Source organism: Lonchura striata, chromosome 4, assembly GCF_050655825.1.
Source record: "Lonchura striata isolate lonStrDom1 chromosome 4, ASM5065582v1, whole genome shotgun sequence".
Classification (NCBI taxonomy): domain Eukaryota; kingdom Metazoa; phylum Chordata; class Aves; order Passeriformes; family Estrildidae; genus Lonchura; species Lonchura striata.
The window spans coordinates 57,806,339-57,824,261 of record NC_140706.1 but is presented as its reverse complement, the minus strand read 5'-3'; the positions used below and the strand labels follow the sequence as shown (position 1 = coordinate 57,824,261).

At 42.7% G+C, this 17,923-nt stretch overlaps 1 protein-coding gene across 26 annotated transcripts in view; it reads left to right on the top strand.

The window, feature by feature from the left end:
- The window catches only part of ADGRL3 (adhesion G protein-coupled receptor L3), a 496,522-nt gene that overhangs the window by 421,046 nt on the left and 57,553 nt on the right, over positions 1-17,923 (top strand). For 23 of the 26 annotated variants that reach the window (XM_085579186.1, XM_077782989.2, XM_085579185.1 and 20 more), the window contains 4 exons: positions 741-949; positions 1,627-1,803; positions 11,215-11,424; positions 11,926-12,146. In XM_085579186.1, the coding sequence (XP_085435312.1) occupies positions 741-949; positions 1,627-1,803; positions 11,215-11,424; positions 11,926-12,146 (817 nt within the window). The remainder of the gene's footprint in view (positions 1-740; positions 950-1,626; positions 1,804-11,214; positions 11,425-11,925; positions 12,147-17,923) is intronic. The other 3 variants (XM_085579188.1, XM_085579184.1, XM_085579171.1) reach the window with 1 other exon arrangement.

Sequence of the window (17,923 nt, the reverse complement as noted above, 5' to 3'; positions counted from 1 at the left end):
ATATTAAGGCAAACTAATCACATTTCATTCCTATTTATAGGCTGTGAAATAATGTGCATAGCAGAAGGCAAACTGGATGGTTTCAGTTAAAAACAGTTGGCTGGTAGACTCAGATTTCTACAGGCTCTCTAAGTGTGTTTTTCTGATTATCTGATTGGCAAATTAAGGGAATAAATGTATTTTTAAATGAAATTTCTGAAATTTCATTTTACTTGTCATGTGAGATTGGAATTCTGTTGGAAATTCTGTTGATTTCTTCTCCCAGATTCGTCCCTACATTTTCTTGAGATAGTCTTAATTTATTACCAGACTAAATTATAGTTTTATATTGCACCTGTGCAACATGTCAGCTTGAAACCTGTTTCCCAGTTATATCCAGGAGAATAAAGTGATGTCAGGTGGGAAATGGACCACCTGGCCTCTTTTTTTCTGAGGCCAGTTACACCTACTGATGCCAAAAATAAGCCCACCTTCCCTATCTGTCTTCTGCTCATCTGTTTGCTTATAAAAGTTTCTTCTGGAAGAAGGAGCTCTGCCCTTGTTATCCAATGACTGCTTGTTGCACCTCTTGATGCTCACTGGAATTGGCAAGAGGTGGCTTTTCATATGCCACATCCTGGTCCTTTCACATTTTCTCAGAGCAGTTTTGAAATTGGTTAAGAGAAAAGATTTACAATCTAAAAACCAAAAAGCCACCCCAGTGACTCAGCCTGGCTATCTAACCTTTTACCTCTCTCTAGGTGAAATCAGGGTGGCTTTTGTGTTGTACAACAACCTGGGCACCTATCTCTCCACGGAGAATGCCAGCATGAAGTTGGGAACAGAAGCAATGTCGACCAATCACTCTGTCATCGTCAACTCTCCTGTCATCACGGCAGCAATAAATAAAGAGTTCAGCAATAAGGTTTACCTGGCTGATCCTGTGGTGTTTACTGTCAAGCACATTAAGGTGTGTGAGTTCAAAAAGCACTTCTCTTTTTTTTTTGTTTCTGAAATGAAATGATGCAAAAGTTGGCTGCTGTGAGGCCCCCAGCAGTCCTTGATTAGATTTTGAATTATACTTTTGTTCCTTTGCACTTTGTGTTATTTATGGAGAAGGTGTCTTTTGCATTGCATTAATAGAAGTAAAGAAAGTGTCTCCTTTGAGCTGATGCCCATTGCTCAGTTGCTGACACGCATCATTCTGTAATTAAAAACTACCAATAAATTAGAATAGACCATAATGTTATTTTATCATGGTGGCAGGGGATGTTAGAGGAAAGTGGAATTACAGTGAAAGAGGACAGCTAGTCCTCCTGCTAGCCAAGCTCAGTTGTTGCAAAAGTTGATTGCTAAAAGCAATTAATTTCACTGCTCTGCAATGCAAATGAAGCAGTCGGGTTTTGAAGAGCTGGATTTAGTCAATGTCAGAAATTAATCAAGAACAAAGAACTAAGTTTGCCTTGGCAAAGAGTGCAGCAACAATCTAACTTTGTCTTGTATTGGAAAGTAATACTTGACGTATAAACCACTACTAATTGTTTATCTAAAATTAAAGGGTGAGAGTTGCAACGAGCCTCAGTAGTGCATTTAGAAATCTCTGAGAGCCTATCATTGTTATTGCATTTATTAATTTCTTCCCTGCAGCAGTCAGAAGAAAATTTTAACCCAAACTGTTCATTCTGGAGCTACACGAAGCGTACAATGACAGGGTATTGGTCCACCCAGGGCTGTCGCCTCCTGACAACTAACAAGACACACACCACTTGCTCCTGCAACCACCTCACCAACTTTGCAGTCCTGATGGCACATGTGGAAGTTAAGGTAGGCATTGCAGATTCACAGGCTGCCAATGCACTGGGCAGGAAAGGTGGTCAATGTGTGGCACCATTTCGTTACTACTAATGGAGCTGAGCAGGGAAGTTGCTGTGTGACGGTAACTCTGAAAGCAGAAACCACCTGGTGTAAGTCTTCCTTCTGCTCTGTGGTGAAACAGGAAATAGGCACACCAGTGCAAAGCCTGTCTTGGGTTCTTAGCATGGGCAGCTCTGAGCTGGGGATATTAGTGAGCAGGTTTTGCAGTTGCCATATCCTTTGCTAACTAGTACAGAACATTTTCTGGGTGGGTTCTTTCTCATAGGGTCGTTCCTGTGTCACCAGGGAGTAGCAAGGTGGGCGGACAGAAGCGTGCAGTCCATCTTGTGAGGTGCAAGGTTGGGTGTCCTGCTGGCAGCAGCTGCACATACACTGCCACATGTATGAGGTGTGTGTGTGGAGCCAACAGTGTTTTCCTCCTTCCAGCTAAGGGAAAAATACATTGTCTGCATCTCACTGTGTGACAGAGAGATGCAGAGTGTGGCACATGAGAGGGAAGCTTCTGATACTGTCCTGTATAGACTGGGCATCTACTTGAGGCCAGTACATGACCAGGTGGTTCCCTTGCCTACATTTATGTCCGTGGTGTAAATATGGCTTTTCAAATTACTAATCCCACAGGAGCTAAAGAAGTTAATCCTGAAGGTAGATGTTCTTCTTGGTAGCAGTGATTTTGGGACTGTGGCACACATTTGGGATTTTGCTCAAGAACAGGAGAATGGTTGAGATAATCCTCCATTTCCAGAGCTGCCTTGGCTGTCTTTGGTTGAGAACAGTCTAAACTGCTGGAGAAAGAAGAGAAGGTTCCGATATCCAAAAGATTTTTGCCTAATAATTTTCTTTATTGCATTGTCTCCATTTCATGTGCCTGGCACAGCAGCAAAATCCACAGCTCTGAGATAGATATGGAACTGGCATCTTCCGTGCAGGCAGAACTTCTCAGATTCACTTGCATGACCAGCATAACCACAAAAGCTATTGCGATCTTAAATCTGTTTTTTCTCAAGTAGTCTTCCAGTTTCACTGCTCTGTGTATTTCTGTTCCACTTAATAATCTGAAGAGGAATGTAAAGACCTGCAATAAAATATATATTAAATAAGCATCATGTATGACAAAAGTTCTGCAAAAAAAGAAATGGGAGCCTGGGGGCACATTTCACACAACAGCTGGGTCCAGCTGAGAGGGGCAGGATATGTCTGTTTCTCCTGCAAGTTATGGTAACCACTTTATCCTGCTAGAGTCAGTCCTAGTCCAGGAAACATGCCATTAGATGTTTGTGCCATTGTCTGGGAGATGCCTGAAGAAAAAGCTCAGTTAGACTACATATTTACAGGTTAATGGCATTCTGCAGTCCAGGTCTGTTTTTGCCAGTTTCCTGTAACTGCTTGAATTTTCATAAAAAATGTGTGTTTGGCTCATTATCACCCACCTGGAATTAACAGATATGCCTGAGTCACTGAAGTCAGAGGCTGCAGCTGGGAAGTGCAGACAGTGATCCACTCCACTGGTGTGAATGCGGTCGATCCCTACTGCATGGTGCAGATGCACCCCGGTGCTCAACAAGCCTCTTCTCAAAATGCAAATAGGTCAGCCTTGTCTGCACTTTCCATCCGAACCTTGTGAGACAAGTAGAGCTGTTGTTATCTCATCTTGCAGGAAAAGTATTGTAAGACCCTTCCTCGCCCATGTTCATCCAGCAGGTTGGAAAGAGCTGCAGCTGGAAGCTTCCTGAGTGCCAAGCAAGTGTGCTATTAGCTAGTGGCTGGTTTTGGGTGTTAACAACTGCCCTCAAGACTTTCAGGTCATGTTTTATCATTTGGCTGCAGCCAAAGTACCATTATTGTAAGAGCCAAATTGGGTCCACTTTGTTGACTCTTATATAACTGGACAGCTTCCTGACATGTCCACTTCAGTGATCATCCTGGCCTGAGGGCAAAAGCAGGGCAGGGCTGCCTCCCACATAACACAGACACATATTTCAGGTATAAATATGCAGACATTTGCAACTTGTCCTGCCAGCTGCTTGTCACCTTGCTCATCCTGGTGGCACTGTCTCGCTCCATGGTGGAGGTGACCATGTGGCTCTTGGCATAGAAGGTGGCTTATGTGACATTTCTTATGCCATTGTAATGAGTTGATTTTAAAGTCTTGGCAGCACAACACCTGCTGGTTTGGAAAAGTGGAGCTTTAGAAATAAATGGGAGTTGTTGTCATTCATTGACTGATGCTCACTGCTCATAGATATGCTTTTGAGCCTTTTTTTGTCTTGTGGCTGGTTCAAAAAGGCATTCCTCAGTCATTCCATGACCTGTTAGTGTTCTTGGAGGTGGAATGATCCTTGGGGAAATGATGCAGTGTGCTTCTGCAAGACCCCTTAGACCAGTGTTCTGGCAATAACCAGGATCTCTTAAAAGGACTGTTGTACCCACAATAAATAATAATATTTTGGGAGTTTTACAACAGAAACAATTTTCTCCCATGATTGAGATTTGTAGTTTTCTGATTTTAGTTGTTTGGATTTTTTGGATCCATAGGGAACATTCTTTACCTTAAAGAGTATCCACAGCACCCTGCCTAATGAGACTGAAAACTGGGCATCGTGGGGAGCAGACATCATAGTCCTGCTAATCAAAAACAAGCACCAATTTGACAAGTGTCACATCTGCTCATGAATGATCTCCCTGCCTGGTAACATGGCACAAGAGCGTGTTCTCCAGAGGGGATCTTGGTGGCTGCTCTGTGAGTTACGGGCTGCGGTTTAATTATTAGCAGAGTGTGTGTGACAAGGTGGAGCTGGAAGTTAGAGTCACTGAGGAGAGATGATTGATGGCCATCTGGCTCTCCAGTTTGAAAAAGCAATGTGTCTTTGTACAAAGGGACAGAAAATACCACCAGCTGACCATGGCAGCAGGGATTTATTGGTGTGCTTGAAGAGTAGAAGTTGCTAGAATCAATTCTGGTCTGACTGGGACAATACCTGATTAAGAGGAGAATTTAATTTGAAGGTGCTTTCTGCCTGTTAAAATAAGATGGTCTTGTAGTTTCTTATTCACCCACTGGGGTAAAATAACAGTGTCCAAGACCAAGAGCTGGCTGTGCACACGAGCAGGATGCATAACTGCTGTGAAGAGCAGTGGACCCTCACCTGCAGGTCCCCTTCCAGCCACTCTCTATAAAAATATGGTGGCTCCCATGCTGTGGAACAAATCCCATCATTAAATAAGCCATCCTACCTATGTAATTGCTGTAGAATTATTCAAAATTTACAAGTTGTTTTTCATAAGCTTGTGCTTTGCATTGTACTAATTATAGCAGATGCATCTTAAATGTATCATGGGAAAATTATGCAGCCAGAAAACAAGTTCAGAGCTGGTGGGAAAATGTAATTTAAAAAACCACCCTAACCAGAATAAGCAAAGGTACCCCCAGGGTAGATAAATGTTGCTTATCAGTATGTAGTGAGTGCCAGATCTTACTCTTCTTTTTAAATACAAATACAAAGGAGTAAAATAAGAAAGGTGTTTTGACTGTTGCAATTAATAGGAAAGTTTGAGGTGTTTTTCTTTACCACAAACAGATTACACTGTGCCAATTATCTGGGGAGTAGAAGCATAAGGCAAGCTAAGGAAAGAAAGGAATAAACATATATGAAGTCTAAGTGGAATGTTACAGTTCGTTGCCTAAAGCAGTAGAGGAGCAATCTGGAGTTATTGCAGATAACTCCAGATAACTGATCCTGTGTTCTAAACTTCGTGTATCTCACACTGGCAAGTGCTAAGCCTTGATCTGTGTCTTGCTGCACCCTTCCTTTCTGGCTGAGAGCAGGGTGAATGTGAGCAAAGGCAGTGGCCATGGTGTGGTGGAACCATGTCCCAGCTGTCTCTCAGCAGTGGGCTAAGTAGGATAGCACATCACTGTGACAGCAGAAGCTGATGACGCTGTGACCAGGCTTTTTCCAGAAACACACATTTCTGGCAGCTTGGCAGTTTGGCACAACTTCTGTAGCTCATTTCTTGGGTTGGAGATGCCATGTGAGTAATCAGAGCTGCCTAAATCCAGCCATCGTGGGAGAGCAGGATGATGGATGCAATTATTATTCCTAAGCCTCACCTCCTCTCCACAACTGAATTTGACCTTAGATGCCTCTCAGTTGCAGTGGGGTTGCTGAGTACAGTGGAAATAGTGGAATCTTGCCACATGTTGTATTTGCAGTAGTGTCTGTGGCACATGGTGAGGTGAGGTCTGTACCCATTTCTCTATGCACACCTGTCCCCATACAGCTTTGTTCTGGGTTTCACTTAGAATGACTGCTGCTTTTAGCAGTCACTGGAAGGCTGTTGCATTTCTGGGGAGAAGTTTGTGGGAAAGTTCTGTTAGGAGGGCTTTATCTTGCTGAGGAGGGCAGAAGAGGAGGAAGCTCATCTGTATTGCCCATGCAGAGTATGAAGGCAGCTTTGTGGACTAAGGCAAGAAGAGAAAAGATGACTAAGCCACCTTGTAGGAATGCTCAGGGATCTGAGCCTTGTTGTGAATGGCCAAAATCAGAAGACATTAATATTGCACAGAGGCTTCAGGTGGGAATTTCGCTCGCTTTGTTCCTGGGTTAGGACCTGTTGGTGTCAATGATTGCATCACCTTTGTATAGCCCAGAGGGAATGTGTACCAGGTCCATGGGTGCTGTATTCACTGTGGAGCATGGCTGCCTACCTCTCTGGGTGCATTACTGGGGAAGATGGAGAGGATGGGTGCTAAACCAAAGGGATACCCCCAGCTCCCCTTGGTCAGAGAAGGGGAAAAGCTCCCTTAAAGCCTCTCATGCTTTCATAGCCACAGCAGGTGATGCTTTTAGTCAGCTTGGATGTACTTCAGGAATCCTTGGGGTTTCCTCCCAGTCCATGTACCCCAGCTGGTGCTTTTGACACATCAATAAAACCATCTGCCTCTTCAGTAACCCTTTGCACACAGCCAGCAAAGCCAGGTCACAGCAGTAAATCTTCTCACCACCAGAGATGGGGGAAAAAGGGCAGAGAGACCCTGCATGGCTCCAAAGACCTACAAATCCAAGAAGCAGCATCAGCAATGCACAGAAGTTCAAACCTGTCCCACTTGGGTTTCTGCCCAGCCCAGCACTCTGCCAGCTCCCACCAGGCACTGAGCGGTCATATTTGAGCTAGTTTGATGACATTGTGTTTTTATTTACTGCTTGTTTATTCTTCCACCCCCAAATATATTAATTCTTCCATTCCTGGAAAGACAGATTAGGCAAAGGAATGTGTCCTTTGCTGCTGGCAGCTTGGTTTGGCTGCTGTTTTCTTCTACTGATGTTTTTAATAAGGGAGGAAATGGCTGTTCATCTCAGGGAGAGCCATTCTGTCATAAACTGACATTCCCCGGGATTTGTTTTTATTAGCTCAGCTGTGGTGTACAGGCACTGCCAGAGCTGCTCATTGATTTTCCCAGCCTGGATAATATTGGGGCTGCCTGCTCACCCTGCTGTGTTTGCGACCAGTGTTCCTGTAACTCCTCCTGCACAAATCCCTGTCAGCACTCTCCTCCTACTGCTGTTGGCCCCACTGGAACAAAACCAGGTCTTTATCCCAAAGCCAGAGACATCTCTTTTCACTGAGCTTTATATGTTCTAAATCATAAATGTAAAGCAAACTTACTATAGAAACCCTGTCACTGAAGTGTTTTGTTTTTTGTTTTTTCTTCAGTTATTTAGTAAGTTGTTCCTGTGCTAAAAATAATCTGTGTGTCGGCTTATTCTGTGAAGTGAGTGTATCTTCGTGGTAACAAACCTCAGTGTCTTGCATGCTATGCCACGTAGCACCAGTCTGGAGAGCCATGGTGCATTTGGGCAAGGAGTTATTTGGTTGATGCTGTCAGGAATTGTCTCTTGGACTGATACCTGGTATTTCTCATGGACTCTTTGGGTTGCCCAAGTATTTGGGAAAATAATTTAGAAGCAAGAGGTGACTGTTGTCAATACACTGTTGGTCTCAGATGTATGTTGCATGCTTTAGAGACCCTAGGGTTTTCATGGTGCTGGAAAGATACTCGTATGGGTCTTCTGGGTATGGCAGATCCCAGAGGGTTGTGATCAGTGGCATGGAGTCCAGTTGGACCTGAGCAGGGAGATCAGACCAGACAACAACACTGGTGGTCCCTTCCAACCTTCACCATGCTGTGATTTAGTGGTTAGCATGCACATTAAAGCTGTTCTATCCTCAGTCAAGGTGTTTTGAACAGTGCTGGACAGGTAAAGAGAAGATTTGCTCTTCTTGCATTTTTCTGTGGTTAAGAGACCAGGCTTGAAGGCTGAGACCGCCATACAAAATCTTGGTGTGCCTTATATCATATTTAACCCTGGAACTCCGTATAACAACTCTGTAAGCCAGGTTATGCTGCTCCTTATTTGTCACACAGCAATCAGGTGATAGCAAGGAAAAGCTCACGGCATTGGGAGAAGTTAGCACTATTGTTCCCTTTCCCATATTATTCTTATTTCCCATATTATTATTACAGTGCAGTAATTTACAAGTTTCAGTCTCCAGAAAAAGGCAAGTTGCATTTTGTTGTAGTTGCTGGTGTACAAGCTCTGGATGTGCCTGCCCTGAGGGAGCAGTTGGTACTGCCACGGGAAGGATTCCAGTGCTTATCAAGTCTTCCCTGATCCATTGGCTCTGCAGTAGCACCTGAAATTGGGCATCTCAAACAGGCTGGAGTGTACCAGCCTTTAAAATTCAGCTCACTTCTTCCCTTGGACTTTACTAGAAAAGCTACAAATTCTTTTTTTTTTTCCCCTGAGGTGTTTTTAAATTGCTCTTGTTCCCAGTTCATTGTTATCATTCCTTGCAGTTTGTTCTTCTGTGAGTTTGGGGAGGGAGTTTGTAATTATGGAGAAGTTGTTTTTATGGTTGTTCCCCAGCACTCTAGGGGTGAGTGTTATGTACATAAAATCAGTATTATCTTTACAATAAATATTAAAAAGAAAAGCAGTAAGAGTGATAATAACAATAATGATACAGCAATTAAGCATATTTACTGCTAAGCATGGTGAACTTCTTGGTCAAGCAGCCCTTCCCTGAAACAGGTAAAGACCCTAGATGGTAGGATCCCTCTTCAAGAGTAAAAACACCTGTAGTTCCTGCATCATGTCTTAACTTCAGCAGAGTTGTGATATTGTGATAAGTGGTGCAAGAGCTGGGACCTGTGAGACTTATCTCACTTAGGAGAAGAAGCCCTTGGAGAGTTTTCCCTGCACTGTGCTAAATTTGTCTTGGGATGGATGAATCTGGCCACATTTGGGTGGGGTGTGTGCATCTGGCCGCAGTCTGCCTGTTTTCTTTCTCCCTGCATCCACCTGCATTAGCTGCCTTCTCCTGTTGCCCAGCCCAAGAGCTCTTGGTCCATTCAGCCTGGCAGGCCAGTCTAATCAGATGAGGGCTTGTTCAGGAAGATGTTCTCCTGCCATTCCCCTACAGCCTCAGACAAAAGAAAGAATGATTTGCAAGGTGCAAGGTTTGCATTAACATTTTTCCGCAGAGTTAAGAGGGATGGATGATGTGGAATGACACTGAGATAAAGCAACGTGCAGCTGCCAGGGAAATGATGTGCTTCATCTTGTCAGGTTTCTGGGTGCTGCTGGATGAGCTGGCTGGAATAGGCATTTCTGTCATGAGCCACAGAAAGCACACAATGATTTCTTGTCTCCCTGTTGGACTTCTGACCTCTAGTTCCTTAGGTATTGGAAATAGTTGGAAAGAGATGCAAGGGGGTTTGGGCAAAGGAGCCATCTGTCTCTACACCTCCAGGTCTTCCTGGAGACAAAACTTCCAGCATGGAAGGAATGGAGCAGAGGAATCACTCTCCATTTTCATTATAATTTGATGCCTATCACTCATGCTGGTGAAGTCAAAAGAGCTGAAAGGTTTGAGATATTTCTTACAGATGCCAACACAGTAGAGTGTATATTGGGAAAGGTCTGATATTTGATGCGGCTTTATCATTGGCAAGTAGACAAAGAAAATGGATAATTTAATCACCTTTTCCCTCCATCTGTCATAAGCTTTTATGCCATGGAGAGAAAAATATTTCCATTTTCCCCTGGCTTTTTGAAGTGTGACACTATTGTATTTGCCAGCCTACATAATGCCTAAGTCATCACAATGCCAGAAATGGTGGAGAATGTGATTACCATTTATAACACAAGTTGGTGGGCCACAAAGCTGGGCTTCGAGCTGACCTGGTCTTTGTAAAATGCCCCCAGAGATGTCCAGCCAGTTTTTTCCCCAGCTCATTGACTCTAATGATTTACACCCAAGCTGTCACCTTGTGGCTCACCATGTATTTCTTGTGTTTTATTTACATTTTGTTATACCTATAATTTCACATCTGGTAGAAGCTTGGGGAGTTACAGGTGAATTTTACAGCCTGAACAGGGAAGAAGGTGGTGGGATACTCTCACCAGGAGGGTTTCATCACGTACCTCCTCTTTCCATGAGGGACATGCAGTGGAAATTCAGGAGCAATGCCAGCAGTGTTTTGTCAAGAGAGCCAAGGCTCACCTATCCTGACGCTCGCAAAACTTTGTTGCCTAGTTATGCACTGGCTTTGTTTGCATGGCTTTGAAGTACATCCATGTTAAAAGTTCATCACAGGGAATCAGTCACTTTCCAGGCTGTCTTAAAATCACTGTTCTGTTACAGTTTAAAAGCAAATTTGTGTTAAAAGGTCTGTCTTTTTTTCTGGGTAATGTTCTTAGGATCAATCTGACTTCCCAAGAGTTCCAAAATATTAACTCCAGGGTTTGAAAAAGAAAAATCAAACTTCATTTCTCCTTTCCCTGTGGTAAAAGAAAAAAAATAAAAAATTAAGCAATCTCTTTCTTTCCAAAGTCTCCAAGCTCATACATCTCTGAGCATTTAAAGAGAGTCTTTTTTCACTGTTGGCAATGATTGTAATGGACTCGCAGTTGTTGGACATGATGTTGTTAGCATGAAATGCTTTCTTACAATCAAATCACTCTGTTCAGTGGTTCTGTATACTGTGTGTCCAGGCACTCCTTTGCCATGTGTAAGATGGAGCCGCATGCAAGACTAGCCCTGTTATCTCAGTATTTTCATCAACAGCATATGTTTCTGCAAGGTTTTGGGGTCTAAGTCTGTTCAGTGCATCTGCAGCTTGCAAGATGCATTGGAGTCTGTGTTTCAGGTTGCAGCTTTTTTGCTGCAGGGTTTAGGTCCATTTAATCTTTTTGGTACTGGTGCCTTGTGCCACAGACAGCCTTATTCTGTGTGTAGGATGCATTACAAGTCATGCATCATGCACCTGATGAGATTTGTTTGTTTTACCTTCAGCACAGTGATGCAGTCCACGACCTGCTCCTGGACTTCATCACATGGGTTGGCATCCTGCTTTCACTGGTCTGCCTCCTGATCTGCATCTTCACCTTCTGCTTCTTCCGTGGGCTACAGAGTGACCGCAACACGATTCACAAGAACTTGTGCATCAGCCTCTTCGTGGCAGAGCTCCTCTTCCTCATCGGCATCAACCGGACTGACCAGCCGGTAAGAGACAAAGCACTTCCTGCTTTTGTCACAGGCTCCTGTCTCAGTGCATCTGTAATATTTGACCAGTAAGAAACATTCCAGCATTGTCTTCATTTCATGCATGAGTCCTTGCAGGGCTGGGCCCCCAGCTGATAACTGAGACTCACGTGATGCCTGCTGTAGTTTCAGGGGCTGTATGTGTGTTCCTTATCAATGTGTGTGTATATTTAATAAGCAGGTTATAAAGATGAGCCTATACCATGTACATCTTCATGTGTTTATTTGCCTGATTGTGTATGTACCTACCTTTGTGTCTTTTAGCGTCATTTATATATGCAAATATGTGCCTATTTTAAAACAAGTCACGTGTGTTTTCCAAGTGAAAAAAAGTTCTTACTTTGGAGAGGGATGATAAGATCACCTTCATTTTTACTAAGCCTCCAAGTAAGTACTCCTGACTGTTGCATTAATTAATCACAGTACAAACACCTTTCCTTGCTCTTTTCAATCCTCATGCAGATTGCCTGTGCCGTCTTTGCTGCCCTCCTGCACTTCTTCTTCCTGGCAGCTTTCACCTGGATGTTCCTGGAGGGGGTGCAGCTCTACATCATGCTGGTGGAGGTTTTTGAGAGTGAGCACTCCCGGAGGAAGTATTTCTATTTGGTGGGGTACGGCATGCCTGCACTGATTGTGGCCGTGTCGGCGGCAGTAGACTACCGGAGCTACGGCACGGACAAAGTGTGAGTGACCTCGACATTGCTCGGACCTGCTCAGGAGAGATAGGAGTGGGGGCAACAAATGGACATGAGGAGCCCAGAGGGTTTGTTCAGGCAGAGCTCAGCCAGGAGGCATGCCTTGTCTTATCTCTCTGTTTCTTGCAAGACAAATTCCCCACTATGAAATGATTTGCAAAGGTATTTTCTAGGGAAGTCATTCAAGGAAAGTTTTGTCACATCATTGCATAACATCAGCAGTGGTGACTGTCCCTAGTCTCAGTTTGGTACTCTATCTGCAAGATCCTCCTCTAACCAAAGAGTATTTCTTATTTGGATGAAGATACTGCTTTCTTCCTTTTTTTTTTTTGTTTTTAATTGATCTATCAAATTAACAGAGCCTGCAGGCAAAATAGGTGGTGACTGTGGAGTGCATTAGGCTCTTCACAAATCAGAACAGCTGTATCATTTATCATTACAAACATTCTTGTTTTCAACATTGCTGATGCTGGTATGGAAACACAAGTTAGATTATCATGCAACACCATCAAATGGAAAACAAGGGGAAGACTGAGCCTTTGATTCTCTTTGCCACCTTTGCTACAGTAGGATTAACAATGTGGTATTATTGACCTTTTTTTTCTTCCCTTGTCAGTTTACCTTTTCAGTCTCACTTTAACTGAGTTAAGGGCTCAATACGAAGGCATATATAGCAACGAGCCAGTGGTGGTTCAGAAGCTCTTTTTTAGCACGGATCAGGTCAGGCCATGGCAGCATTTGATTTTCTGTTAGGTTCAACTGCAGATTTTTTGCCTGAAACCATATTTGTATATATGAACCTTTATTTCTTGAAAAAGCAGAGCTGTAGAGCAGTGGAACTGCTCAGGATCCATTACCATGCCAGCAGGCAGGCTTGGATCCCAGATGGATATTTGTGTTGTGTTCCTCCCATGAGTAGGAGAGCAGCGACCTGAATTTGTATAAATGTGACACTTGGTGGAAAGCAAAGGAAATGGCCCACACAGATAAGGGTAGGAGGGTGTAAGTTTTTAAGGATCTCTGCCAATTTATCCAAAGTAGTTTGACTGACTTTTACAGGCCTAGAGGGCAAAGAATAGGTAACACAACAACTGATTGCCATTTTTGAAGAAGATTTTCCATCAGTTGCCACCTGCTTCCTCCCCCAACAAGCTCTTCTATTCACTCCCCCTCTTGAGCATTATATAAGCACCTATTAAATCAGGTACAGAAACAGTTTCCTTGTCCCTTTAAACAAATTTATTCTTAACTGCAGTGTTCCTGCCTACATCGGACACATTGAGCCTCAGACATATTCCAGCAGTCTGGAAAGGACAGGACATCTGCCATTGCTGGAGCACTGTCCTAACCTCAGTGTAGTATTTTGTGGCTACTTTCCACACTGTTCACCCTTTGGCTTTTGAAAATAGGCCTTGTTTCCATAGATCTTATAGACCTTGTGCCCAAATGTTTCCATGGCATGGAAGGTACAGGCAGAAAGTTTGGCTGAAATTCACTGAAGGCGAGCACTTCGCTATCTTGGCATTGAAGAGGCAGCAGTACTGTGTGTGTGCCAATAAAATATGTCTCCCTCACCACAGCACGAAGTGGTGTTTTTAATGATTAAACATGTATATATAATATTTTGCAAATAAATATTTACAGAGCTTTGCAAATCTAAAATATTTATTTATGATTTTTAATTCCAGAATGTACAATTTTATCACATTCTCATGGAGGAAAATAAAAACCATACAATATGTTTTGTAGAACTATCATGCTCCATCTGGTTGATGGATGATGATGTATTTTTCAGTATAATGTTATTAGAAGGGTAGAACTGATTAGAATTTGTAGTGAACTGTATGCCAGGCATACATAATTTGATTTCAAGAAGTTGCTTGGTTTTGCCAGGTTTTGTAAAACATCCTCTGGAATATATTACTTGCCTCCCTCCGTTATTTACTGCATTTGTTTAAGCAGGACTTATGGAGCTGTTAGTTTTATTTGTTTTTTGCCTGGCATTTGGTGCCACCATTCATACTTCTCAGAATGATTTGCTTAAACACACACTGTAGGGCTTTCTTCATTTCATTTTCCTTTCTAAATCCAACCCTCCTGTAACACATACCCAGATTATGTAGCCAGGCACAGGCAGTTGTTCCTCCCTCTCTTACTTTACTCATCACTTGGTGCTCGTGATTTTCTGAAGTGTCCCATGTCCTATTATTCATAGTGGCATTTTGAAGCAGCTGCTCCATAAAAATACTCCTATGCACTTAATTTAGGGATTGATCTTTTTCCTACTTTTTTTCTTTGTTTGTTTTAGAACAGTTCAAACCCCTTATATTAGGATATTAATTTGATTTGGGACTAAGCAGCAGCATAATGATTCCCTTAAAAGACCATCCTATTCATGCTAGCTCAATTCTGTTTGGTCCTTTCCTGACACATAAATCAAAAATGTTGTGTCTCACCTTATTCTGATTGTAGCCTGTCAAGTGAAGATAAAAAGCAGGAAGCCCCACTGCAGACAGTGTGGTTTCCCCACATTGCCAAAGAGATTCTGGCAGTACTCTCATGAACATCCAAGTTACCATTTCTTACAGGCCATATCTTCAGCTGCTAGGTCTTAAATAGCCACAGCTCAAGTTTTGCTGCAAAAAAGAAGATATTTGGATTGTATTAAAAAATAATTTAAAAGATACATCATTTGCCTTATCCTGTGCGTTAACCAAATCCAGCCATCTCCTCGATGGATATGATGTCAAGGATCGTGGTAGGCAATGCTGCAAAATGCAAAGAAAATAGTATAGAAAATTGTACTTGCTTTTGTAGTTAGTGTTTGAAAATAATTTGCATCTAAAATTCAGTAAAAGCTTAATTATGGCTTTAGCAGCCTATGAGGGGACTCATGCTAGAAGCATGTCATCCCAAATAAGCAGCAAGAAGCTGTTCCATATTTCCATACTTCCCTGGGTTTCATAGCAAAGCCTCTCACAAATTGCAGAGGAAATCAGCTACACTTTTGAGTGGTTCAATATATTTTAGAAACTTGTAGGTATATTCATTCAGTAGTGATCAAATCCATCATGGCAGGGATCTCTCTTTTGTTTCTCCCCCCTTCTTCCCCCCTTTTGGAATGCTATAAAGCAGGATATACACGGTAAGTAATCCAGCTGTCAGAAAGCAAAATGAAAGCCCTGTGTATGTATACAGTCTCCGAGTCCATCAGCCAGGCGCTGACATTTCATGTATGTAAATGCTGCTCAGAAAATAGCATCTAACAATGTGGTTTGTCTTGGGTGGCTCCACTGAACTTGTTTTATTTGCAGTGCTGCTGCCAGTGTTTGGAGGAGGAAGCATGAGCTATGTGGATGCTGAACTCCATTAAGCAGGACCTATATTGCACCCTCGAAAGGCACGTCTGGTGCATACATATCCCATTACTGCACCCTGACAAGGAGGCAGTACAGCTACATGAAACAAACGGCTGAGCTCCCATGAACAACATGATATGTTTAGGGCTCTTCAAATTTTATGGTCCAATGGCAGCTAATGATTGTTTATTGGTTATATTTAATGCACACCAGGGATAGTTTAGTATTTGATTTCTCTTCATGCAGAAAATAGAGTAAACTCTTTGTAGTCTTTATTACTTGGGCAAAGCTTTAGGTGACTATTGTGAGTTGCCACTGTGGAAAAGGAGGAAATTAAAAAGTAAAGGAGAGCAGTGCCACAGAGCTTGTCACAAGAACTGTACACATTGGGGTGACTGAGAAGAAGCAGTGGGGTTTTGAGCAGAATTCCCTACATACACACATTTCCTGATAATCCTTTGCCTTGCACTGAGCCCTGAAGGAGCTCATTTGCTTAATGGCAGCACAGCCTAAACTCGTAATGTGGCAGGTCCATGCTCACAGCACAGCTGCGCGTGGAGGGTCACAAGTAACTCAGCAGCCCAAGATTAGCAACTCTGGGAAGTGAGTTGCCTGATTGCTTCCTTGTTTGGAGGAGCTCATTTATGCAGCTCATTGTGTGTGTGGGTTTTTGTCTTCTAAGGCAAGAAAAGCTCAGTGTGGTACTTGTCTGATTAGCAATTTACAGCTCCACAGCGCAATTGGCGGGAGGCCTGTGTTTTGATGTTTTGGTCTTAATTTGCATTTTTAATGAGGGATGACTTAAACAGGTTCAGAATTTCACCTCTTTCTAATGACCACCAAAAACCCCATTTTTTTTTAGGTCCCCCAAGACTGAGTATTGTACACGATTTCATAGAAAGGCAAATTTTCTATTCAAACAAATAAAAAATGACATTGCATTCTTTGAAGTGCACAGAGTGGCTTAAAAAAAGCCTTCTCTGTTTTTCACAAGCTTGCTCCAGCTTAGGTGAAGCCAACTCTCCTTGGGCTCCTTTTGCTCCATGCCTTGTCTCCACTTATCCTGATGGCAGGACCTGGTTCCTCTGCTGTTTCTCAGCAGCATCCGTCTCTTGTCACTCAGTTGTTTTCTACAAATGAAGAGATAAATATTTTAGGGGAGTGGGCTGCAAAATTTCATTGTTTTTGCAGTCTTGAAAAGGTACCAGTTGCTTTGCTCTTTTTTGCTGAGCCTGGCACAGCCTTTTGCTCATTCTGTATTTCAGCTTTCCCTAGTTTTTTCCCCACGTCCCAACCTATATGCATTCAAAAACAGCTGCACCAGATGTGACTGAAGGGCAATCACCATGCTTCAACAAGTAAAGAGAGGGTTTATATTTTTCCTCTTCCACAGACTTTCGAAGATTCAGGCCATTCTTCATGCTGAAGGAAAACCAAGTTGATGGTGACTAAAATAGTGTTCCCAACTTCTGGGCAGCAGGGGCTGGGGGTTGTTTTGAATGTTAAACTGTCAAAAAAAAAAAAAAAGTTCAAAATATTTTCATTAAAAAAATAAAATCTCCACAACCCTCTGAGTCCTCTCCCACACACCAGCACTCATTATCAGTAGAAAAAAAGTGATGGGGCTGTGTATTCTGTGATTTATATGCAGCAGCTGAGGCATAAGCAACAGATACTCATTTTTCCTGAGGGGAATGGGGTAGGTATAAAGTCTGAAATGCCTTGTAAATATGTGAGCTGCTGCTACACAGACATCCTTGTTTAGGAATGAGGGGGCACTTTTTACAGGGACTTCATTATCCTTGAAATGTCTATTCTTTTGTCAAATCTAGTTGCAATTGGGTGACATTTCAGATTATTGTGGGTGATACACAGATGTCATGATCACATTAACCTTTTCATATAGGGAATCAGACTCAAATAGTTTCAAGTCACTCACGTTGTTCCACTACCAGATGCCTCTAAATCACCTTGAACTTCAGCAGCCACGGAGGAAACAAAATTTCCGAGCAATTGCTCTGAAAGCCTCTGTTTGCCTCTCACATTAAGATTTTGCTGCTACTACATGAAGATTCTGGATGAGCAACAGCAGAGGCAGTTCAGGAATGACAGTTACGGAAGTGACGGTATTTTAATTTGTGACAAATAGCCTTATGAGTATGTGTATATATATCAATACATCTCCAGCACTGATGAGATCTGGAATTTATGTGATCAGGAAGGGAAGTGAGAAGTTTTCTCTGTATATTTGAATTTATTCATAGTTTGGGCTTCTCCCAGTCACAGAGGTTCAGGACATGCTTTATTCTCTTGTCAGGCATCTCCTGCTGATCATCTCCCATGGGGCTGCTGGCACAGACCTTTCTGCCCATTGCGAAGTCCATTGGAAGGGAAAAAACATTAGGC